This window comes from Numida meleagris, chromosome 1 (genome assembly GCF_002078875.1).
Source record: "Numida meleagris isolate 19003 breed g44 Domestic line chromosome 1, NumMel1.0, whole genome shotgun sequence".
Taxonomy (NCBI): domain Eukaryota; kingdom Metazoa; phylum Chordata; class Aves; order Galliformes; family Numididae; genus Numida; species Numida meleagris.
The window spans coordinates 88,964,909-88,990,985 of record NC_034409.1 but is presented as its reverse complement, the minus strand read 5'-3'; the positions used below and the strand labels follow the sequence as shown (position 1 = coordinate 88,990,985).

Genomic DNA, 26,077 nt, shown 5'->3' with positions numbered 1-26,077 from the left:
GTAAAAGTTTAGTTGTGTAAGATACCATATCATGGCCAGATTAAGCTGCTGCTAACAAGATGTTAGCTGTTTGACTATTTGGCAACATGCTTCTTCTTCATTGCTTATCGTCCTGTGAAAGATGTTACAACAGAGTTGACAGCTATAATATATAGCTTTCTTGCTGCAAAACAGAAAAGCAGAACACAGAAAAATGACTGATTGCAACTGCGGGAAATCATAATGACCCTGTAATTTCTGTAAAAAAATTCTCTGTTTGTAATAAGAAAAGTTTAATTTTCCAGAGGTTTAAGGCTAAGTATGCATCATCTAAGAGAATCAAGTATTGTGTTCTTGGTAGCAACCTGCATCAAATGGAATACATGGAAGTTTGTGTGTATTTTTTGAAATATCTACATTCATGTGTGCATGTGTAAAAATAACTTAGTGCAATCAAAGTTAATTACGTCCTTTGACTACAAGTTCCTGAATGGTAGCCTGTTTTGCAAGAAGGCTGTGGATACTTAGCTTTGTAAGTCTTACAGCAGTCATATTCACAGCTCTAATATTCAACATTCTATTCTGGATTATATTTTAATAAATTGATCTAGTAAGCACAGCTAATAGCGATGGTGGTGGTTATGGCTTTTGTGTTTATTCACTGGCCATAGCAATACTGAACTCAGTAATGTGTTGTGTTAATTATCTATGGAACAGGAGAGCAAGAAAAATAAACGCAGTGAGCCAAATTTAAATTTACAGCTCCACTTACAGAATGATTTACAACACAACTGAAATTCTGCTGTTTTGCGCATCACTATGGGCACAGATATGATATGCTTCATGAGACAAATTCAGCTCCAAGTCTAATGCCATACAAAGCTCACTGGCTAATATTACGCAGTCATGCTCTCACTATCACTCTGCATCGTACTGTATGGTCCATATGCACAACGGAAGACATTCGGGGCGAATAAAGCCTTGACACCGTGCTGGGCTCATCTGTTGCATAAGGCAAGTGCAAGTGTCTGCCAGTGCAAGATCTTTTAAGGTTTTAAGGGATGGATGTGAAGATGTTTTAACCTCCAACACATAAGTCCATGCCTGGAGATTCCAGTGATGTCTCAGTGATGTACCAAGATTAGTGACAATGGTAAACGTCAACATCTGAAATTGGTTACACTGTAGGTCATAACCAAGGCAATAATGTTAACATGGAACTTACTAACATTGTACATTTTCTGTTCATTCTGAAGGTTACACTTTTCAGAAGTCAATGACATTCTGTTGAATAATACTAATCACATTTTGCAAGCTATCATGATGTAGCCAACTTCAAATAATAGTCTCAGCTTACATGATAAATTGTCAACTGACTGAACACAGTAATTCTTCCTAGATGTACAAATTCATGACCAATGCAAGAAAGTTGCAAACACTGTTACAAATTTTCCCCAATCCTTTTGCCCAGTAGTCAAACATACAATGCCTTGTTTAATAAACACATATACTGTAAAATATGTCACCTTCCAAAATGAATTTTGAGGTCTACTTAAGAGACTCACAGAGCTAATAGGTTGGAGAAAGGAGCAACATTAGTTTTTTCGCACTAAGGGAAAAAAAAAAGACTAGAACAAAATGTCTTTTAAAAAAAGATTACTTGATTTCTCTTGCTCTTTTGAAGTATGAAGAACAGGTCGGATATGAAGAGTTGTAAATTGCAGTGAAACAGGATCACACTGCACTTTGCCTTTTTCATGGACAAGAACAAGGTACACAGACCTCAGGACCCTTCTTCCGCTGAACACATTATACACAGTAATTTAAAAAGAAGCTCTGCGATTAAGACTTTGAATTTAATCTGTCAGATGACTGTCTAAAGATTTCAGAACTGCAATAGCAATCACAATTTAAACATCACGGAAGCAAAACAGTCAGAAGATAACTAAGGAGATGAAGATATCGCTCCAAAGCCAGACTCAATGTTATGGGGATGTGAGCTTGCTCAGAACCAAAAATCTAGGTGCTATCTTCAGTCCTCCTCTTTTTAGGAAGGGCTAATTTTGAAAACTCTTCTGAAGAATAATAATATACACAGTGTTATTAAAGAAAATTAATGCTTTAAAAAGACTCTACTTGTCAAAGTGATGTGTGTGAGTTCTTCATTATGTAAAGTTTGGAAACCAAAGCAACTCTTTAGAAATGAATTTTAACAGTTGAGAGTTATTTGGGATAAAGTCTGGAGTGGAGAGGAGAAAATTATTTTTTTTCATTTGTCTTAAAGCTATAGTTATACTGGCAGACGTTTGCTGTAAACATAGCTTGTATTTACTACACAAACTTTTCATGGGAAGTCTGAAACACAAACTTCAACATTGTGTAGATATGGAGAATGCATCTTATTTCTCTTTAACCCAGATCTCAGCACTGGTTACAAGTGTTTCCGCTGGAAAATGAAGTTTTATTTTTCTTATACTTGTCTATGAAAGTTCAAGCAGTATCAGACAATGACGCACAGCTTGGTGGAACATAGCATGGGACACCCAAGAAGAGCTTCTAAAATTATCACTGTACTGATATGATTTGAAAGGGAAACATGAATACTTTTGTAATGTGCATAAGTATCTCTAATCAATTTGCTAGGCAATTAGCAGCCTTTTATGGCAAACCATGAAAGGAGAGGTGCTGGTAAAACAAAGGAAAGAGGAATAAAAATTTCTTTGTGGTTTCTGATTAGTAAAAATGAGTGAACTACTAGATCCAGATTCTGTGCGACAGAGTGTTTGCCTTGGCCTGGCAAATTGTCCTTGAAATGAACTCTATTAGCCAAGAGCTTGTTCTACAGCAATGTTTCTCTGCAATTAAGGATCTCAGTTAGGACAGATGCAATTAGAAAAGTGGATTAAAATTCTGTTGAAGATTTACTTTTGAGAAGGCTTAGTTTAGCATTTTTCGCTGGTACAGTACATATTCCACAGCAATTTTGGAAACAGTATCTTTTAAAAGTTCACATTTGCTGAGGTGGTAGCACTGGATAAAAGCTCACATTTGTAATGAACAGACAAATTCGTTATTGCCCCAGTCAGTAGCTATTGATTTGGTAGAGCATTTCTGTTTATCACAATCAAATCCTTTTTCTTTTTTTGTTCAATAGTCAATGACATTGTAATGGAAGGTACTGCTTACAAACTGATGCAATATATATTAGCAACAGCTAGAAGTTAATGACTAATAGTTACAAAGAAGAAAGCATGTACTAAGAACAGCATTACACTTCTATTAATCAAAGTTACTGCATCCAATATGCCTTTATAGGTTAGTGGAACTGTAATGCACATCACCGAAGGAGTTTTTGCTATAATTAATCTAATTTTTAATACAAAACAACCTTTAATCATGCTGTCATTGCATAAATAATTTGGCTAGGACAAGGTTCTATCTGACTTTTATAGCACACCTTTTAGTCATAGGAAACTTCTGTCCCTAGTTTGCTCGTACAATCTTAGATTTGGCATTTAGGGAGATACTGCTTTGCTTCCAGCTAAGGACATGTTATTTTCTAAATACCATAGATGAAGCAGTATAAAAGAGAAGCATACTAGAGTGCACATGCCCGTTGCTCAGCTTGCCTCCTAACTTCTCTGCAGCAAAGCAGTACTGTAACAACTTAGTACTTCATGTTTTATATAATTTGAACTTTCTAGGTCTTAGGGTGAAATTTGATAACTTGTGTATTCTTTTCACTCTATAATTATTGCTGTATAATTGTTTTAAACCTGCCTGACCTAAAACACAGGTGCTTTCAAAGTTTTTCTCTTACATCTGAGATGGGTGCAAATTTTTATAATTCAGTGTGACTACAACAGTTACATCTACTGTTGTTATATTGTATCTAAGCAAACATTCCAAAAACAGTAATAGAGTGTGTTGACCCCTGAGAGAAAAGCACAACTACTAATGACGACTTCTTGACTTAAGGTTGTCTATAACCATTTTTCCTGTAGAACAGGAACAAATAGGCTAACACTGGAGCATTGATTTATCTGTTTGTTTCTGTTTTCTTAATGCAATTTGCATTTCTCTCTAGACTGATGATGAGGCATTACAGAAAGAAAATTTATAAATGTGGCAGAGATTGAACAACCATGCCATTGCCAAGTACATTATTCTGTAGACTGTGTTCACCGACTAATTGGATTTAAACAATGTTCATAAATTAAGGCCTTTGAATTTTTCAGAGATGAGACACATTGCTAGATTCACCATACAGATTCTGGTCACACCTGGGAAACTAGTGATGGCTGGTGAAATTTGAACTGATGCTGTATTTCTCATTATGAATCAGGGAGCTAATTTCAATTTAGCTCCTATGTATTTATGAATCCCAACAAACATATCCAGTGCTGCTCAGTCAGCATTAACTCGTGTTCTTTTTTGCTGTCAGCAGAGAGGCTACTGACAGGAGAGCAATGGAGACTAAGCCATATCCTTCCAAAAGTGAGCAACATAATGGATTTTGTTAGTCTAATAACCATGCATTCCTAAACAATAATGAATTTATTCTTGCAATACTGTGTGAAGAAGAACAAATTGATCTTCTTCATCTTAATTTAGAACCAGAGGGAGACAGATTTTCACAAGGTCATCCCTTAAATCTACTGAAATTCCATTCCAGTGACATGAGTTCAGGAGATACAGTTTCCTCTGTGCTCTACTAGGCTGTGTTTTCCAAACATAACTTTAGCTATTGTAACAAGGTGAAACGAAGAAATAATCATATTCATTGTATCTACTGTCCAGGTAAGAGGGCATCATTGTATTACACACACAAAAACTTCCTCTTGACATAAGTTCTGCAAACTTTTAAAAGAGAAATATAAGAAAACATTCCAAATCTGCAAACAACATAGCTGGGTTGAGGCAATGATTAATTATGAGAAGAATATTTCTTGTGAGCTTTAGCATAAAATACAGCAAAAAGTCAGCATTAAAGAAATCACTTGCAAGTTAATAAGACCCTTACTAAGGTCTTATTAAATCAAACCAAGCCAAAACAAATAACCAACACATTTCTAATTGAAAACAGACAGGCTGTACATTTCCCACTGTGCTCTCAAACTATGCAGTATCTGATGTCACTAGGATTTCCATAATTTCCAAAGACTGTAATCCATATCAAATGTAGAATTCTTAATATTGATACTAGAAGACACAGAATGGGAAAAACAAGGAAAAGCTATTAATAGTAACTTACTTTTTGTAACAACTCCCTCAAGACGAATTATATTTGGGTGATCAAATTGACCCATTATACTAGCTTCTCTCAGGAAATCTCTTCTTTGCCTGTCCATATAACCACCTTTTAGAGTCTTAATTGCAACAGGTATCTCTCTTTTTCCTGGTGTCTTCAGACGTCCACTGCATACTTCCCCAAATTCACCTTAAATAGAAAAAAGTTAGATCATTCACAATGCCTGAGGAACAGTTTGCACTAATGAACATAAACAACTTATTTTTCAAATTAACCTTCAATAATTGTCTTAAAAATTGTCCTTTTTAATAGCTCTGTGTTGTTTGTAGTGATCAGTAAAACTAGAACACAAAAATATCCAAGACTCACACAGCCCACAGAACTAGATAGTATTCTTACCAGTGAGAAATAATGGATAGGGTATTTGAGTTAATGAGTGACAACTTTCATTTGCGCCACTACCCCAAGATCACAGGGACTGAAGCAGCCAAATCATCCGCCCTCCATTGCACAGTTTATCCTGCTTTACTGACACTTTGAAACTGAACTTTGATATCAAAGTCTTTGTGATCTAAATGAGCATGCTATGAGGAAATAATGTAATGAAGCTTAGGTTTTGTCATGGTTTTACGATTTTTGTTATCGGTATTCCACATCATTACGTCATGTAGTACACTGGGAGTTAAAGAGTTAATGCTCCAGTTCCGTGGATCGTGGACAGTTTCAGGTACCTGGTTCTCAGAAGTGAAGAAGAACTACGTCTCCTGGAGAACTTTACATTGTTCTGTTTCCATTTTCCGTTCAGAGGGAAAGATAAAACTGTTCCCAGAGCATGAGATGCCTCTCCCTCTTCCCTTGCTGCTCATCCTGGCTAGACGTCTCGCCTTCAGCATTAGAGTAAGGCCTTTGGTTTTTTTGGACACTCTCTCTCATTTTATTTGATTTATTAGCTTCAATTCCAATTATATTGTATTATATTGTCTTATATTGTGTTATCTTGCATTCCAATATCTCTTTTAGTAAATTAGTTTTCCTCCTCAGATCATTGCTGCTGTTTTCTTTTTAGGCCCATCTCCTGACCCTTTCCCTTTTTCCCCTTTCCCTTTCCTGGGGTGTGGGTCTGTGGGTACCCCCGTCCCACTAGTCACAGAACCGGGCCGAACCAGCCTGTAAACCGCTGACAGGTTTTAATTCTAATGACGACAAAATACCTTTCTGTAGATATTTAAGAGGGATGTGGCATTAACACCTATATGAATAGAAATGCTATGAGAATATCTGACTGTCTTTCAGTTGTAGAAAGCATTTAAAAATGTACTTACTGATTTAATGCCCCAGAAGAGCACTTCCATATGATTTATTTAAATGGGTTTATTGCCTACATGAAACTAATTACCTCTGTCACTGTTTGGACAGTCAAAGGCCAACAATTTCAGCAAATCAGGACTCTTGTGTAATGAGTGGAATCTCAAAGCTTCCTTCAACTGATGTTCTGTATATGAAAGGGCCTTTGAAGAAAGCACATCTTCTTGTATTCCCTTTGCACATTTACTAGTTAAGTTTCTATGGAGATCACAACTTTACTTGATCTTGGAGCCACTCAAAAGTTATTTAAAGCCCATACCAAATATCCTCTGGATGTCTGCAGGTCAGGTTTCAATGGGTCATAATTCAATAAATCAAAAACAATGTTTATAAAAATATGTCAAAGCACTCATCAGTGCAGGGTATTTCCAGAGCAAAATCAAATTTGATACTCCAGCCATTTTGGAATCAGAATTGCTGAAAAACAAAAAAAAGTCATAAAAAGACCTACATTTATCTGGAGGATATAATTTGTTATAAACTCCATTGAATGATGTGGAAACTTGTTTTCCTTGAAGTTTAACTACAGAATGAAAGAAAATAAGGGAGCTCTATCCTGTAAGAGTGTGATTAAATATAAACCAAATACAGAAGAGAAAGGACTGAAGGATGGAAGTTTCACTTCAGAAAATTATAATTCCCTGATATTATAGGATTAGAATGAATATTGTCATAAAGTCTGTATTTTATTAGGCTCTGTCGCTTCCATTAGAAAATAAAACAAGGTTTTATTATCCAATAAGATTCAGGAAGAGTGGAGGGATTTAAAAAAAAACAAACAATTTCATAACTTGTCTTTTGCTTCAAAACAGAGACATCACAGAAGTGCAAGAGTGTAATTAACAGACGCCTGAACATAACCTTTGAATAAATTAGCATATTCGAACAAAAGCCAAGTTTCCTAGGTCTTCTTTCTATCAAACTATTTCTTTTGTGTTTACCTAATTTTTGAAAATAAATAAAAGTTTGTGCTTTCCTGAAGATATGTGAAGTATGTGAAAATAACGTCACAAGACTTATGCTCTGGGAATCTTGACAAAAGGAGAAGTTGGCTAGGGAATTTCATAGATATTTATTCCCTTTTATCTTTTAGAAGGCTCTGCTTAAACTCAGTTTGCCTGAATGTGACTGCTGAGAAAAGAGTAGATAACCTGGACTTCCAAAATCCTATTATAAAACAAAATCATGAATCTTGAATGTTTTGAATGAGACAGAATTATAGAATCACAGCAACAGAAGAAGGCACAATGGGCAGAAATGGAAACATAGGAATTTCCATCTGAACATGAGGAAAACTTTACATGTGAGGGTGACAGAGCTCTGGAACAGGCTGACGAGAAATGCGGTGGAGTCTCCTTCCCTAGAGATATTCAAGACCCTCCTAGGAGTTTCCTATGCGACCTGCTATAGGGAACTGTTTTAGTAGGGAGTTGGACTCTATGACCTCCAGAAGTCCCTTCCACACCTATGATTCTGTGATTTTGTGAAGATAATCAAGACAAATGCTGACTCTGCAACAGTAAAGGTATATGTGTAGTAAGTAGAAGCTAAGAGTGAGATATCAATTAAGTGAACATTATTCCTTGCTCCACAGAAAAAGCTGTTGATAACTAGAGAAAACAATAGAGTTCATTGTCTGTCTAGAGTTCATTCAGTTTTAATAACACAAAAATAATGTGTTTTAATGGTATAAAACTGACATGTCTTATTGTAAGTTGTGCAAAAAGAAGCTAATTGAGCACTCCAGAAACTTGTCTTATGGAAACTGCACATTCCTCTTCTCATCTAGACATAAAATCCGTGTTATTTAAAGTGAAATGGGAATAATCAGTCTACTTCAAAGTCTGATATGCATTCTTGTATTACTACATGAGATCAAAACAAATATCTTACAACACATAATCGCTGTTGATAGAACTGAAAGTTACAGCACCAAACACAGCTCAAGTCATTTCCCATACTTTTAGTCATTAGACATTTGGGAAAATTGGCAGAATAAAGAAAATACAAGGATAAGTGTTGCTTTCAATAGAGACTTGAAAAGAATGTTTGGGAATTCCTTCCAAGAAGAGTGCCTGAAGCTTTAAACTAAAGAGAAAGAAGTATGGGGCAAAAAAAGGTGTCACAGATAGGACAAAACCAAAGGATGTCATTGCATGTCAGTAGGTGCAGTGAGCTCAGTACAAAGAGAGGCTGAATGGGATAATCTGAAGAAAATCTACAGCAAAGGGCAAACCATGGGAACTGTGGGAATTGGGAATATAATGGAATATTTAATACTAAAGATAAAAAACCTTATGAAGTGTTTTGAAACCAAGAATATGCATTACGAAATTAAAGAACAGTAAAATGTTGCTATAAGTAATGGATATAGTAAAAGGAAATTGACTAATCAACCTCACAATTTAAACAGCAACTCTTGCTAGAATGTGGACTTCATTAACACTTTTTTATTTGGCTGATATCGCCACAAGAAATGTAAGCTAAGCACATTTGTGAGTGTTCACTAAGTGTTTAGCAAGTACTTAGATTAGCTAACACTAAGTTTACCTCCACTTAGTTAAGCAGAGGGGTTTGATTTTAACTTTTTACAGTTCTGTAATCAGAAACGAGATAATCAGTAACTTCATTTCAGAACACTACTTCTGATTTGATAGTATTATCCTCAAACAGTTGCAAGAGTCTCCTCAGTAGCAAGTATGTTCTGTCTTGCTTTCAGTATTGTTGTCTGCTTACTGTTATAAATATTTGATCAAACTGCAATTGCCAATTCAGCTGTTTCCACTGCTGCTTTTACCCTCCTGTTTGAGCCAGGATATCAGCATAAGTTATTCAAGGGCTAACAAAAAAGATGATAAATAACTATTAACTTGGGTGCTCTTTCATTTAATCAGAAGGTCTACAAAACAGCATTTTTGTTTCTCAGACAATTCAGATGTATGGTAGTAGTGAATGGGATAAAGGGGAGCCTGACTAGATATCCAGCTTGAGTCTGGATTTAGGTGCACTTTTTGTTACTTTTGTGCAGATCTTCATACTCTTCTGTGGCAAATGGTGAACTACTTAGAAAGGATGTTGCAAAGCCTGTATTTTAATTGCTTTATTTACACTTAAGTAGCAAGAAAGAAGGACAGTAATTTGGAGAGTTTGTAGATGTACTGGAATACTGAAAGCATGTCAGAGGGAAGGGCCAGGAGAACTGAAGTAAAAGGTTCAGTTAACCGGTATAATGGAATGTGGTGATTGTATTCAAAAACATCAGCTTGGTAAACGTCCACTAGGATTACTTGAAAGGATTTTAGCAAGAGATTGCTCTAATTAATTTTTTTCTCAAAGTGAGAAGTCTCATGGGCTCAGCAGCATTTCATAACCTGTCGCTGCTTTGCATTCACTATTAAAATCTGCCTAACAATATGAACTTGTAACAATAATGTTTAGTAAATCTACAATTAAATGCAAACATATTCTATTTTTATTTTGGCTATTATGTCTGACAGTTGTAGGCCAAGTGTCATCTCAATCTTCACAACTAAGAAGGGCTCTTTTCCGATCTGCTGTCACTCCTTGAATATCTCACTACTTTTTCAATCTGACCATTTGATACCACCTGCTCTGACTCAGTTTTTAATGTCTTATGGAAAAACATCACAAGGTGGAACAGGCTGTGAATAAGCAACAATTTTAGATACCTGTTTTTTTTTCATGTAACTTAGTGTTAGTCTTATGTTACCTGTACCTGGCACCAAAGAAACAGATCAAATTCTCTAACATTGCTAATATACAATTTCAGATAAATCTCAATGTCTTGTGGAGCATTCAGATGTATCCCTACAGCAGAGGGTAATTAGGTAAATACAGATAAGGGTGTCCTAGATTTTGTAAGTCTAAGCAGAAGAAGACCAAAACATAGGACAAAAATAAAACAGGAAGCTCTGTTTTCTCAAATTTACAGTGTATGCGTATCTGGGATAAGTAGAGGTGTAAGATTTTAACTTTTTACTGCGCTGTAATCAGAAATGAGAAAATCAGTAGCTTTTGTTCAAAACGCTACTTCTGATTTGATAGTATTACTCTCAGATAGTTGTCATAGAAAACTCAGTAGAAAATAATATTATGTAAATTTCCAAATCACATCATCCAAGATCATAATTACCAATTGCTTTAAAAGATAAAAGGGTACAGAAGTGGGCAAGATGAAAAATGAAGCTGTGAAAAATCTTGCCTTGAGTGTCAAAGCCATCAGCAATGCAACTAGTGAACTGTCAAGGGCTTCTGGACATGAATTCTTCTATTAAAAAAGCAAAGTTGAAACTACTTACAGGAAAAGATCAGTTTCCAAAATTTTTGTCAAAAAAATCCATGAAAAAAATCAAATATTTGCAATGTTCCAATTTGATATTTTGCAAAATAAAATTTTTAGTTCTTAAATGGAAAAAGTTTCTGCTTAAAAAATTACAGAAATTCATAATGAAAATTATCAATCAAAATAAGTTGATCAAAAGATGCCATTCTAAGAACTATCTTTATTAATTCAGTCTTTAAACGGTTTTATCATTAATAATGATTCATTCGGTGAAAGATTTTATTTTTTGTTTCACTGATCTGAAAACTGTAAAAATCTTTTAGAAGTAATTCTGCTGGGATGAGAAGTCTATTTTACATACAGTTGCAATGTTTGGTACAGAATCAGAGAGAAGGCATAAAGGAAGCTCCATGACTGCTGTGAATAACAATGATATGCTATGTCCCCTAGCAGCTATCCAAGAACTCTGTGAGAATTTGTAGTCTCCCTGCCTCAAAAACAATATTTAACCTGTATCTTGCCTGCATGAAACTGGGTTTAAATTTCATTTGAAATAGTTTGCAAGTCCTACTAGGCAAATATCTTTGAAGATGGCAGATTATTGAGTAATTTTATATGATAAAAAATGTAAAAATGAAGTATGTCAAAGCAGGTAAAAATTCACTCCTGGACATACTACAAGAGGGAGAGAAAAGCTGAATAAAGAATTTTCATAAATGAATTGAGAATAAGGACACAATTTTCATCTGAACGAAAATCAGTAAGCCCAACACTTCTCCGTCATATTCTCCTTTGAAATCAGCAGCCATTCCAGTGCTGAAGGTACTTCAATATGCTTTGTAATCAATATGTATAGTATGTCTGAGGAAAAGGAAGAAATAAAAGAAATCAAATAGAATGTTTTCTGCAAAAGTCAGCCCTCTAAGGGCTCTCTCAAGCTAATAACTCATATGGTGAACAGTGCCAGATACACATTATCTAGCTTAAGCAATCAGGTATACTCTGTAGTACTCCTGCTACATGGACTTCAGGCTGAAACAGATTTTTCTCTCTTACTTTCAAGTCAATACCTTCTCATCTCTGCTTGTTATCAGACCAGGTTTTATGTCTATTATATTATTTGCATTTATTTCCATGACATTTCCTATGGCATAAAACACCTTTAGCAGCACCGTTTGCTACCAGTGTAGTACTGTACCATTAAATGAGGGACCTCAACTGAAAAATACCTTTTTTCTTAAGTTACTAAGGCATATGAAGCAATGATAAAAAAGAAGAGTCACAGTGAATTATGGATTTTGATTATAATTTTCCTGACAATACCAGCTAGCAGGAGTCCTGTGGCAGGCTCACTATGAACAAATTACAGAATTACAGTCTTTAATTTTTATTTTTTTTTAATCACTGACACCCTTCCACAAGGTGTAACTGAATTTAGCTGCCTGTTGTACTTTGAATTATTTCTTTTCCTTGATGGCACTAAAATTAGAACAAGTAAAAAAGTAAAAAAAAAAAAAATCATTGTTTTTATGCTGGCATTTATTTAGTAAGTAAAAACCAGTATTGTTACAGATGAACAAGAATAGACAGCTCAAAGATGGACATCAGAATATGGAGCATAATAATTGTTACTAGAATCTTTGTAGTTAGTATTGTAAGTACATTTAAGACAGCAATTTACAAAACTCAGTTATTCCTAACAGTATCCTGGTGATGGAGAGAAATAACCACATTTTGTAAATTGTAGACAGGTATAGAGTTAATGTCTTTCACAAACAGAAATAAAGTATCAGAGCTGAAATTGGAGCTTGGAATTTTATTCTGTTGCTGTGCTCATCAAAATTACTGATACAGATCCTTAGCTCTCCCACTGTCCCTTCATGCTGGGGCTCAGTATAGATTAATGTTTCTCAGCCACTGACAGTGTGCAGGCAACAACACTGAGGATGTAAGCATGACAGAGAACTCCAGATTCTCCCCATCAGTCTCTTTTGTTTTGTAGTTGTTTTGATTTGTTCTAACAGTGAGAAATGGTGGTGGGTATTCTGAATGATAACCTGTTGGTCAGAGGGCATGCATTGAGATCTACTAGTTCTATAACCTCTTAAGAAGCTTTCTAAACCTATACTCTCTAGGTCCTCAATAAACAGTAGGGTAAAACAGAGAGTAAACAATATCAATACTTGGTCAATAATGACATGCTGTATGTCCTAGAGTTTCAGAACACAAGTTAAGAGAAATGGTTTTGCAAGACTCTGCTCTTTACAAGTTTTTCTTCTCTGTAAGGAAATCCAGTAACTGTGTCAAACATATATTCAGGGAGAAAGGAGAACCCAGTGGGCCTATCACACAGCAAATTCAAATCAAGTAAGAATTACTACATTTTCGTAGTGCGTAAAACTTATAATCATGCAACAGCGCAGAGGCAGAACAACAGACAGGTTCAGAAAAAGGAGTGTAACAGTTCTTGGAGGATAGCTCCATTAGGCACTTTCCAGAAGCCCAAAACCACTGACTGCTAAACTCTGAGAGAATATATATGGACAATGTTTGATTACATATGTCTTCTTGGTATTTCTTTTCTAAATAGATAAGCACAGTAGTACTTACGCTAAGTACAACATCTTATCTTTCTCATTGGTTTCCAATCTATTTAGAAAGTCTGTCTGTACCAAAACTCCACAAGCTTGTTGAAATATCTGAGATACACAGGAGAACAGGCACACAGAGAACCTTAGCAGCAGCAGGGCAGGAAAACTGCTGCTATAACTTTAGATCAGAAGCTGAGTGACGCTTGAGAGTAAACTGGTCTATCACTGAAGTATGCCCCTATTTGTACTACACTTGACTGCTTGCATTATCATGGTAACTTCAGAAAAAGTCTTTTCATGCATAGCTTTTGAGTGTATATGCTTTTACCTGCCCCAATAACTCTCTCAATACGAATTCTTGAAGGATCTATCTCCTTTGCAAATTCATGGACAGCAAGAGATGGGTCTTCATATGTATCTGGATCAATATATGTTTTGATTCCTGGGAAACGTACTGCAAAACAGAGAGAATGCTAAGAGTCAACAATTCTTTGATACTCACATACTATCACAATATGTGTTTTAGTTCTTTTTTAAAAATTAATACATATATCATTTTTGAATTGTCAGAACGTAACAAAGGATGACTCCAACACCTGCTACTGATTTCACAGAAACAAGCTGTAGAATATACAAGAGTTATTCCCATTTGCTGGAGGCACTAGGTCTTCAAAGATTGAGCAGAGACTTACATATTTCGTTTTATCCTTATTTATCTTTCAAGTGCTTTTTTTTTTTTTTTTTCCTCCTGAAAATGTGAGTAACATTCTGCTAGACCCTGCTGTAGTGCCCTAATATATTCTAGGCGAGTGAAAGTATGGATATGTCTTCAGGACTGTTGTAATGCATTGTTCAGTCTTCATTTTAGCTTGCAATGCTATCTGATAACCAGTGTTAGAGTAAAACCCAGAGAAAATATAGGTATTAGGTTCTCTGAATGCCATATATAATTGTTTACTAGTTACTATCATGTTTGCTGGTTACACAGGAGTGACAGGAACAAAAACTCAAAAGCTTTTATAAAACTCTGTCTTTGGATTTCAACTAATAAGATAGTGTCAAACTCTGGTGTAGTTTTGTCTCTTCTGAAGCTGAACACAAGCACCTCCTGAGAAAAAAAGTTAAATAATAGCCCTATCTAAGTTCTGAGGAAAATGCGATTTTAGGTAAGACAAAGTGAATCTTTTTTTAATTACAAGTATTCCCTTTCCAATTGCCACTTAATATTTTAGTCTGAAGAAACTCTTTGTTGTCTTTGCACTTAGCTCACATCCTGAAGGAATTTTTCAAGTACAGCTAGTAAACTGGGAAACTATCACCTTAGAAAGCGCAGAGAGCTGCTCACTAGGAAGGGTGTCTACAGAGACACAAAGTGAGAGCTCAAAGATATGGGGAAAAGCAGATCCTCAAGACTGACAGTGATTATTGCTAAGCAGTTTAAATACCTATTTGTTACTCCTTGGAAAATTCAGACTATCTGTCCTTTACTTGGAAAACACAGCTTGCTAATTTACTTCTGTTTTTTACTGGTGGATGGATAAACATTCCTTTTACCAAACAGGTCCAGTCTTTGAGATCCTCTTCTCTGAGAATGGGTCCTGGAGGACTGTGCAGCTTTGTTCTATGCTGATCAGTTTGCACAACCAGTGAGCCAGGTGCAAGATGAGAAGAAAAATACCCAGATCCATTAACAAAGCTTTAATAATTTCTGTCTGCTTCCTAGGAGAAGGCTGCAGCAACAGTGGGTTAGTGCCAGATTGCCTTGGCAGGTTCCAGCAAGCCATCATTTTCTGGCACATCTAACATCCCTTGTGCTCTTGAGTGTAGCGTGTCCAAGAACTTATGTTGTTTCTTTTGGACTATCTGGATGGGAAATTTTTTAGGCTCCTGCCATGTGGTGATTAAGTTCTGGAAAACTTTCAATTCATTAACAGACATTTATGTAGATAGTGCATCAACTTAGCAGGGTATTGCAGCTGGGTCCAGAGAACCTCTTTAAAAAGAATTAAGTACTACATAGTCTTTTTCCTCTTCTCACTTAGTAAATGACTCTAAAGCACTTCATTATCTGATGAGCCTAAATACATTAGATGACGCCTAGTTCAGGGCATACAAATGTGGATGGGCTTCAACAAATCACCTGCAGTACTTATTTGAGCCAATACCGATAAGAAGACACATACCATATTGAAACGTGAAGCACACCAGACCTCATGGGATTTCACATTAGCAGCTGGAGTATGGGCCCTTTTCTAACTCCCTTCAAAGAGCAGATTTCCTGAAATCTTCCTGAGTCACAAAGAGCTCCCAAGGGAGAGAGGATGGATAAACAAATGATGGTTCCCCTCTGCACACAGCAGTGGAGACAAAGCATGGATATGACTAAGCTGGTAGCAGGAACAGGCAATGTTAAGCAGTGTAAGTTTTACAGCAGAATTTCTTTTAAAAAGCTTCAGCCTGCTTAGGAGAGGTCACACTTATACTGATCCACATAGAAACTGTGCAGCCCCCTAAATTGTTTCTGGTTAGGATGCTGGACACCAAATCAATAAACAGCCTGCAGTCAGGCAAGAATTGCTACTAGTGTGAAAATGGCACTTCTGTTGGAGGCACTAATTACTCCATTGTAAAGGAAGGAATACTGTTGGCCACACAGTTTAGCTACTGGGGTAACTCACAGTCATTCCTCTTTATCCTTTATTCTATGGAGCACATGATCTGGGAAATGCTCCCTCAAGTCTGATGCTTTGATAACTGCAAAGGAACGAGCCTCTTAAGATAAAGCTTTGTGTCAGTAAGAAATAGGGTCATCATTTGTCCTGGCATGAAAGACACTGAGTGAGGCTTTTCTCAAATTCCGTCATGGCCTCCAGGGCATATATCAAACTCTGCAGCAGGAAGGTTTTTGTCTTCTGCTCTTTCTGATCAGATTTGGAAACAAATGACAAACAAATCTAAGAAGTATCTTTTACAGCATAATGTGCCCTTTCTCAAGACAGAAGGAGCCACTTGTCTGGATACAGTTTTGTCACATGAAAGAAGATTTTATTTCTTGTGACATAGCTTTTGTCTTGATCACGATAGTTCCAGAGATGTTTTCAAAATGAATAAAAAATTAATAAAACTATAATACCCTTTCTACAAGCTAACAATAAATAAAACCTTTTTTTTTTTTTTTTTAAATCAACTCCAACATAAAACGAGACTAGTAATTTAAACTAAGTAACTAAACTAAGCTAAATAAATTAACACTCTGCCCATAAGAGTTTTTTTTTTCCACAGTACTGATCAGTGAGAAAGAATGTGAGAGAAGTTAGTCTTATTTGTTGTGTGGCTGGAAGTGTAGATCCCAAAAGACACTAATAGAGAACTGGATACAAATACAAGGAACACAGTACTAGGAGTGGAATTTTGAGGCAGATAATCAATACAGTCCAGTGTAGTGGTGAATTCACAGAAATTCACCTGGAAAATTGACAAATATGATTAATAGGACACAAAAGAACTTTTGTGAATTCAGTTTAATTATTCTAGAGAACTTACAAATAAGAACAGTCTTGATGGTGCAGACAACAAGGATCTATGCAAACAGCCAGATTAAAATATCAAGAGCAAAAGATGTATACAAAACCATGAATGCCTTTCATTTAAAATATGAAACATATTTTATGTAACACAGTGTTAAACTACTTACAATTTCCATTTTGCAAATGAGCCCTTCTTTTCTCTTCAGATTTCATTTTGGCCTTTATGTACCACTGGCATCTTTTAAGAAAAGCAAGTGAGGTTTTAATTAAAATGAATGAAATGCATAAAATAAATGTACATTAAGTTTTCTCTGCAGTTTTATGAAAGCCAAGGTCTTTGCATTCTGAATCCATGGAAATTTACTAATGACTCTAAAGAGAGAAACAAACCTGAAGAACTACAAGCAGATGGGATACCAGTGAAAATAAATCACAGGTGGATGATTAGTAGCGAACACAACTACCAAAGTTTGATGCAATACTTTATTCCCATATTTGACAGAATCTTGATACTTATTTTTCTGCACTCTTGTTTGCATACATTGATTTACACAAATCAAATCTTATCCTAATACCTTTTATATCCAGTGGGTCAAAAAAGCTCAAAATTTCTTCATAAGATAGGTTCTTTGACTTCAACAGGGTTCATGAAAAAATAATTTTTTGTCTTCATTAGGAGCAGTATTTTTTACTCTATGTAGCTGTGTTCAGCCTGTCAGGCATAGACTGGCTTTTCTGTGTTCATAATTAGCCTTATAAAATAAACTACAATTATAGACAGTATTTCTAGTAAAATAGTAACCATGGAGATATGAGAAATAAGTGAACACATCCACCACATATCAATGGTTCACTCAAACTACTGAAAAAGACTAGGATCACTCACAAATACATTCATTGCTGTAGAGGTGATGATGAACATTCAAAAGGCAGAAACTTCTTAAGCTATCATAATTGGCAGTAAGTTGTTCTCATAATTACATACATATCCTAATGTATGGAAACAGTAACCATGGTATTCTCAGCTTCTGTGGAAATCTCTTAATTTTACACCAGCTGCTGAGACTACTACTTTCCAATTACCAAGAACACTGAACACGAAGTGTTACACTTGGAATGTCTACCCAGAGGAACATTCAAAGAAACAGCCCTCTAAACCCTTACAATTCTCCCTAGTACCCAAAGCCCCCAAATTTGACTACAAATGCCAGTGAGAACCAGCAGTGGACTCTTCCAGTTCCAGTTCCCCATTTCCTACTACTGTTAGCTAGAGAATCACTGGAAAGGAATAATTTCTGTAATGATAAGGATAGATCATATTGAGCCTTAATACTGTGTTTTCTGGAATTTAGCCCAGACCCAGTCACACTGCTTACCCTGCACCTTCAAGTCACTATTGCTTTCATTTTTCTATCTGCAATGGAGAGCCATGCTTCCTGCTTGCTCTTGGTGGATAATCACTCAGTGGAGTGCAGACGCAGGTGCTCATTTAACCCACCCTCTCCACTATGAATAGACTCATCAGCAGCCTTGTGACTTGATAGCTCATCAGATTGCTAATTCTAAACAGTGAAGCAGAGCACATCTGTAGGGTACCAATCCCATTCTCCATGCAGAAATTTGCCTCCAGTCCTACAGTAAGTAGTGTATTCAAAATTTTCTTGCTCTGTCTTCTATGTAGTACATTATTATCACTGTATTTAAGCAGTACTTCAAAATGAATTCACATCTTACATAATTGAAATAGTTCAATTTAATAAGAAGTTAGAAAGCTAAGAGAATCTCTTAACATTAGCGAACAGGAGGAATAAACCCAGAAAGAAACTCATTTCCATTTCTTTTTCATTCCTGAGTTTACTGAGTGTTTTCTTAGGGAAGAGTTCAGGTTAGGTTTTCAGGAGTTGCTTTCAAGGATTCCAGAGAATCGTTTTCTCTGAAAGACTGTCTTTGAATAACTATTTTGTCTGAAAGAGTCTAATGTTTGTCAGTGTTTCTAGTAATTGTACGAATATTTGATAAGTTTCTGAGATTGAGATCACAGTGAGTTCCAATGTGAGCCCCTTCAATTAACTTAAATCAAATGTTAGACTTAAGCAGATTTATTATTATTCACATAATGCCTGCACTGGTAGGACATCACTTTCTTTCTTAATTAGAGGTAATGGTATACAAACAAAACAGACAGTTATTTACAAATCTGAATGCACAGTATGGTCTATTAATACCGATCCAGTCTGTAATGACCATTAGCACATTCAGAGAAGTAACTTTAACATCTTTCCTCCAAAGAACAGACTCTAAACAGGACCAAGAATGGTGCAAAACCCCATCCAAACCCCTGATTCATCTGTCCCTAAGCTGAGTAAGAGGGAAACTCCATGGAGAATCCTCCTCACAAGGAGGCTCTTCCACCAGTTTTATGCAAGTGAAGAAAGGAGAAGCAAAAGAAGTATGGATGGGCCAAAGCCCACACAGTTTCTACTACAGAACTTACTGCAGGAGATATGAGTCCAACTCCCCCTGCTTGGCCCCATACCTCCCAAGAATGTTAGGATTTTTTAAGGCTTTTATGACCCATGGCAGCACTGCGGTGCCACTAATGTCTTACACAGGAGATGGGGACATACTGTCTCTATTGTTTTAAATTCTGCTTTGTTTCCTGGTGGAAAGAAATGAAATCCTAAAGTCACACACAAACAAAAAACAGATGCTCTGTGACATGCGTGAACCTGGGCTCCAGCAAGGACTGGTATTCTGATCACTGCTTGCATTTTTAGCAAGTCCATTAAGAATTTGTGCATTCCCTTAAACTTTCAGTGCGTAGCTGAGCACAGCATCTGGCCAAATCAAAATGCTTTCTAATCCAATTAGCACGATGTCTTTATTCGATGCTGACCAACATATAAACTGAGGAAACACAGACAATTAGCACTGTACTAAAAGGAAGAAAATGGACTTGTAAGTATAAAAATCACTGACATTATAAAAAATAATCGCTGTTCAGGTCAGTGAATTCACTTGCTGCAGTGCTGCTGTAATGTAGATTTACAAGAGCATCTTCAATAAAATGATAAACAACAAAACAGGACCTTCAGAAAGCTAAATCTTCCCAATATTCTAGGGTAAAGTTTTCCTCGGTTTATTTTCATTTCATGATTCTTATGTTTTATCTTAATACACGCACAAGTGTTTATATTATACACAGCTATGTAAGATATTTTTGCCTAAAAATTTGATGTAGCAAAAAGAAACAAAAATTGTCCACCCAGTCTCTTTACCAAACTATATTGCCAGCTCCAAGACATCAGAAGTCCTAAGGTTACATTCTCCAAAGCTTTGCAACTTATAGCTAAGAGACTTTACAAGGACCTGGATAGACTGGATTGATGGGCCAAGGTAAACTGTATGAGTTTCAATAGGGCTAAGTGTTGGGTCCTGCATTTTGGTCACAACAACCCCAGGCAACCCTACAGGCTTGGGGAGGAGTGGCTGGAAAGCTGCCTGACAGAAAGGGACCTTGGTGTGCTGATGGACAGGCGGCTGAATATGAGCCAGCAGTGTGCCCAGGTGGCCAAGAAGGCCAGTGGCATCCTGGCTTGTATCAGGAATGGTGTGGTGAGCTGGACTAGGGAAGTCATCCTCCCTCTGCACTTGGCACTGGTGAGGCCCCACCTCGAGTACTGTGTTCAGTTTTGGGTGCCTCAGTACAGAAAGGACATTGAGGTGCTAGAGCAGGTCCAAAGAAGGGCAACAAGGCTGGTGAAGGGCTTGGAAAATATGCCCTACGAGGAGAGACTAGAGGAACTGAGGCTGTTTAGCCTGGGGAAGAGGAGGCTGAGGGGAGACCTCATTGCTCTCTTCAAATACCTGAAAGGTGATTGCAGTGAGAGCGTGGTTGGTCTCTTCTCACTGGTGACAGGTGACAGGACAAGGTGATATGGCCTCAAGTTGCACCAGGGGAGGTTTAGGTTGGATATCAGGAAAAAATTCCTTACTGAAAGGGTTGTTAAGCACTGGAATAGACTGCCCAGGGAGGTGGTTGAGTCACCACCCCTGAATGTGTTTAAAAACCGTTTGGATGTGGTGCTCAGGGACATGATTAGTGGTGGGTTGTACAAGTTAGGGTAGTATGTTTAGGTTGCGGTTGGACTTGATGATCTTGAAGGTCTTTTCCAACCTGAGCAATTCTATGATTCTATGATTCTATATTGTGTTTTATGTTCTTTTTTCTTCTTTGTCTTCTAGAGACAGAGATTTGAGCATGCAGTTGCACTGTATTTTAAATTTTGGTCTCCTTCTGCCCACATCAGCAAGAAAGGTCAGAAACTTATTTTAAAAAGCACTGAAAATGTGCCTTAATAACTTAGCTATGCTTAATAAATTCTTAGGTTTGGATAACAAAGACCCTGAGAAAATGAGAACGGAGTAGCTTTAATTACCTCCCAGTGATCAGGAAGAACAAAGTGAGGATGACCAGGAGAGTGAATCCACCAACGGCAGCAGTGGCAATCACAAGAATCTGTCCCTGCTCTGCAGCCATATCAGAAGCTGAAAGAGATGCACAAAGAACGAGGTTAAAGCTCCAGCACCTGGGATTGAAGCAGAATGGGCGACAACATTTAACTAGCCAAAAGTTGCAATTACTCTGTAGTAGTTTTCTTGGTGCTAGACCAAACATGATATGAGAATGTATCTGTGAAGTGAAAAACCTTAAGCTGCATCCCAGCTATTAAGAAGTGGGGAATACTTTTATAGGTATCTAAAATGAGAAGCCAGCACGATCAGGCATGACTGGATTTTGGACATAAAACTAGAACAAATATATTGCTTTTTTGCTTAACCTTGCATGTTATTAAAAACTTTTGTCCATCTAACTATCCAAAATGAAGTCAGCAGCAGTGTTACATATACATAGGAAATATTGAGCTGGATTCAGTAGAATCCTAAGCAAAAAAAGCACATGTAACATGTAGCCTGACATGCTCTTCTGAGTTTCTAGTATTTAGCTTTACTGTTACAAATTCATAGTTTTATCTTTAATATGCTACGAGGATTGGCATCACTGCAGTAGAAAAAAAAAACTGATTCGCTTATGCTTTGTGTTTTTCTGTTTTTTTTTTTTTTTTTTTTTTTTGTAGGACATTTAGCAGGTAAAAAAGACCACTTGAAATTATCTTGCCTGTAGAGGCTTGAGCTTTTCTCTATATTTTATTTATAATATTAAATATTTACATTGATAAAGTACCTGCCCATAGTCAGGCTGGTCCTCATTGTGCAAGTATTACTCAATTAAAAAAAAAAAATCCCTTGTTTTGTGACTTCATTGTTTTTCTTTTTAAAGTAAACACAGTTACACTTCTATTTTTTTCACCATATTTTACCTAATTCTTACTTTCTTTTTCTATAAGAAACACAATATTGTTCTAAAAGAAGAATACGTATTTCACAGGATCACAGAATTACAGTTACCTCTGAGAACAGCAGTAAATGTAGAAAAGAAAATAAATTTTAGATTTATTAAGAAAGCAACTTTGACTTTGTAAACTTGCCAACAAAATCTTCATTTTTCTTTGGGCATCAGATGATTACAGCCCCTAGGCTGCTGCAAAAAGAAAGCTCAGCAGGCTGTATTCTCTCACTTTCCAGTTGATGAAGCCCAATACAATGCACACATCAATGCCTAAAGCCTCATAAAAAGCTGTTTTCAAGAAAAACCATTTGTCTTCTAAATAATATTTGTGAGTGGTTTTGAAATTAGCAGTGTAAACTGGCTTTGTAATAAGAGTGAAACAAATAAAAGCAACAGTAATTTATGTCCAATTTTCAGCAAAAACAACTTGTTAAATTTCTGCCATTAGATTTCTGCCCATATAATTTAATGGAGATATGCAGAGGCAGTAAATTATAAGGCATTCAGAATCTGTGGTCATAAACTCTCCTCAGACAAGTTAAACGCACGCATCTTCCAATAAATGATGTATCAAAACTCTTTATCAAATACTCACTAAATAGCTAATCTCCAAAACAGAATCCAGTGATACAGCAGGAATGGATTGTAGCTCTGCATTATCTTATGCTCCACAGAGACAGTTTAGTTGAAAAGATTCAACTTACTTATAATATGGAGTCACACAAATAAAAATGCAAAAGTAATAGGCACTCCAACTCTGAACACTGAATACCATTTCAGACTAGCAAGGGTTATGCTAAATATTGTAGGGATGGACAGGGTCAGTTTGAAGATGTAATGGGTAAGGGGGGTTTTGTATGACTGTATCTTGTCCATTTTCTGTTTCTGCAATGGAAGTGAGAGAACAAACTGCAAGCAATCTTTTTTTTTTTTTTTTTTGGTTGGTTTGTTTTTAAATAGGAAAAAGGAGTGCAAAAATACTGACTTCAGCAAGAGATACATTCAGATAAATTAGCTGTGATTTTGCTCAACAGACTTTCATTAAAGGGAAAAAACCCAGGGCCTTACTTCAAGATAATTCAAGTTCAGAGTGGAATGTAGGAATGGATCCTATTGTCTAAAGAGGCCCCGGGCTAGATACTGAAATGAAAAATGCTACTGTCCTGGATTGCTCCTGCTGGATGGAGCTGCTTGGAATTTAGCTAAAGCTGACCACAAGCTATCAGTTTAATAATATACACATTTTCTACCAGTAACCACAGTCAAGTTCATGAATGGGGAGAAGTTCCCCACTGACTTAGTTCATTTCATGTCTAACTGACACACTTTTAAGTTGAGATCGTACACTCTTAAAAATGATAGTTCTGTTTCTAGCATGTGTATTTCACTGTGTTGGCAGAGATGCCAGAGTCCACACGATTATAAAGGGCCTTTCAAGCCTGAAACTTCCTGATGACCTTAATTTACTTGTCAGATAAAAATGTCAAATGACAGACAAGTATAATTGGAAAATGTGGATTTGTTAAAAACCGTCAGAGAAGCAGGTAAGGCAAAATGATGGAAATACTTATTTTTGCTTGAAGTGATCCTTCTAGAAATCAATGAAGGCACAGTGCAGTGAACAACACAGAGACAACTACAAAGGCACATGTATGTGCATACAGAGTCCTTGCACACAGGTTCCACAAAACACTCTCCAGGCAAGGGGAATATGTTAATAACGGAAACTCAATAATGACAAATTTTGAACAATTTTTGCTGCCCTAAATGAAATTACGCATGTCCCTTGATCTTTCTATTCTTTCTCATTTCTCAGTTTCTCTCTTAATTAAGGTAATGTTCAAGTTGTAAGTAAGAGCTTTAGCACGTACTGTTTTCTTGTGCCTGTTCTTTATTCTTTTCTTGTCATTTCCTGTTTTTTATGTTATTTTTCCTCTCCATCATCTGTGCATATTTATATATGTCCCTATGTTTCTCCTCAAGAGTATTCTTGTTCATGCAAGACAGAGAAACTAAGTTTAAAAAACAATTATGACTCAAAGTCAAGCAGGTTTCTGCAACTTATTTTGTCTTTTTGTGTGTACACGTGATAGTGCTGCACTTAATCGTGGGATCACACAAGTAATTTTTTCAGAATCTTATTCATTAGACAGCAGTTATACAATGTTTGTATAACTAAAATCAGATTTTCGTTTTCTTTACACTTTGCAGTGCATGATCTCAATCAGCACCTGCTGACTGCGCACAGGGATTCTTAGTTCTGAGATCACAGGGATGAACATGGCTGTATGATCTATGGGGACATACTCCATTTGACAGCTGTCATTGACAGGCAAGGAGGTGAGAAAGCTCTGGCAGTACAGGAATGTGTAAACCATCAGCAGATCCAATGGGAAAATGATTGCCAACTGACTGCCCTTGTCCTTATTCTCTTTTGCCAACTGACTGCCCTTGTCCTTATTCTCTTGTTCCTGTTCCCATTTCTGACATTACACCTGTCTCTGCTTCCTGCTGCAGTGTGAGTTGGGAAGTGGGTTCCATCCACCTCCAGCAATTCACAGCAGCCCTGGAAAGAAAAAGGTTAGCGTTTACTATGTTTCCCTTGCTGGTGCTTCAAGACACAAAAGGCATATTTGTCTCCCAGGCTTCTGCTTCAGAGATGTCTCATGCAGGAGCTTAGTACCTATCTGAGTGGCTGTTATGTCAAGCATTTTGTTTCATTTCTTCTGCCCATCTGCTCAACATGTTCATTTTGACAAAAACGTACTTTTAAAAATGAGTGGCATGAGGCAAAGATAAGGGTGGACTTATGAATTACCCACCAGATGACTAGATAGTACATGGTAAGGTTTGGGTGTTGGAGCTTTTCAACATGGTGTAGATACCACTGATACAAAGTGGTGAATTGATTCTAAAACTACAACACATATCATACATACTTCTACCCCAAATCGTATCACTCACATTACTCTTCATGATTTACTCAGAAGTAGGATATTTGCTTAAAGTGACACTTAGAGTTCCTAACTGCATCATTTCAGATTCCTTGCTCAACAATGTGTCCAGTTTCCTTCCTAAAGAAGAAAATTCCTTCTGAGATCAGTTCTGATCCCACCAGTTACTCTTTATTTTCAAGCTCTGTCTCAGTTACGACTTCTCACTGGGTTCTTCACTGAAATGTGTAGAGGAGGACCTGAACTTCCCCTTCTCTCTGGGATGAACGGAAATATCTGAGATTTTTTCACTTCCTCACTGGGAAGACTGTGAGAAATGGTGCATAAATTTTATTCATGGTGCAAGAGGATAAAAGACAGAGAGAGTCTTCCAGCTCTGTTTTCTGCTTTTCTTTGAGCAAATGTCTCCAAAATCTTTTAGAAGGTTGTGTATTCGGTATAAAAGGTCTGGAAGCCCTAATGATAGCTCTCTTCTGTCTCTTAGCTACATGCTTTAGTTATTTCAGTTTGACATCTATCAGGAAGAAGACCTTCCAGCAGTGTGAAAGATAAAGTAGTGACAGAAAGACAGCTAGATAGATAATAGTGAGTAGCTGTGAGAAAGACAAGTATGTATGGTGAGAACTGGAGCTCTAATAGACAGGAACCGACTGTCAGATGGATTTAAAAGGCACTGTAAGCAACAGAGCTTAAGAAC

The 26,077-nt window shown here is 36.7% G+C and overlaps 1 protein-coding gene across 10 annotated transcripts in view; it reads right to left on the bottom strand.

Moving 5' to 3' along the window:
• EPHA6 (EPH receptor A6) overlaps positions 1–26,077 on the bottom strand; it is a 510,917-nt gene that overhangs the window by 120,997 nt on the left and 363,843 nt on the right. For all 10 annotated transcript variants that reach the window (XM_021401686.1, XM_021401644.1, XM_021401659.1 and 7 more), the window contains 4 exons: positions 21,456–21,564; positions 17,184–17,254; positions 13,818–13,943; positions 5,234–5,419 (listed from right to left, as the gene is read on the bottom strand). In XM_021401686.1, the coding sequence (XP_021257361.1) occupies positions 5,234–5,419; positions 13,818–13,943; positions 17,184–17,254; positions 21,456–21,564 (492 nt within the window). The remainder of the gene's footprint in view (positions 1–5,233; positions 5,420–13,817; positions 13,944–17,183; positions 17,255–21,455; positions 21,565–26,077) is intronic.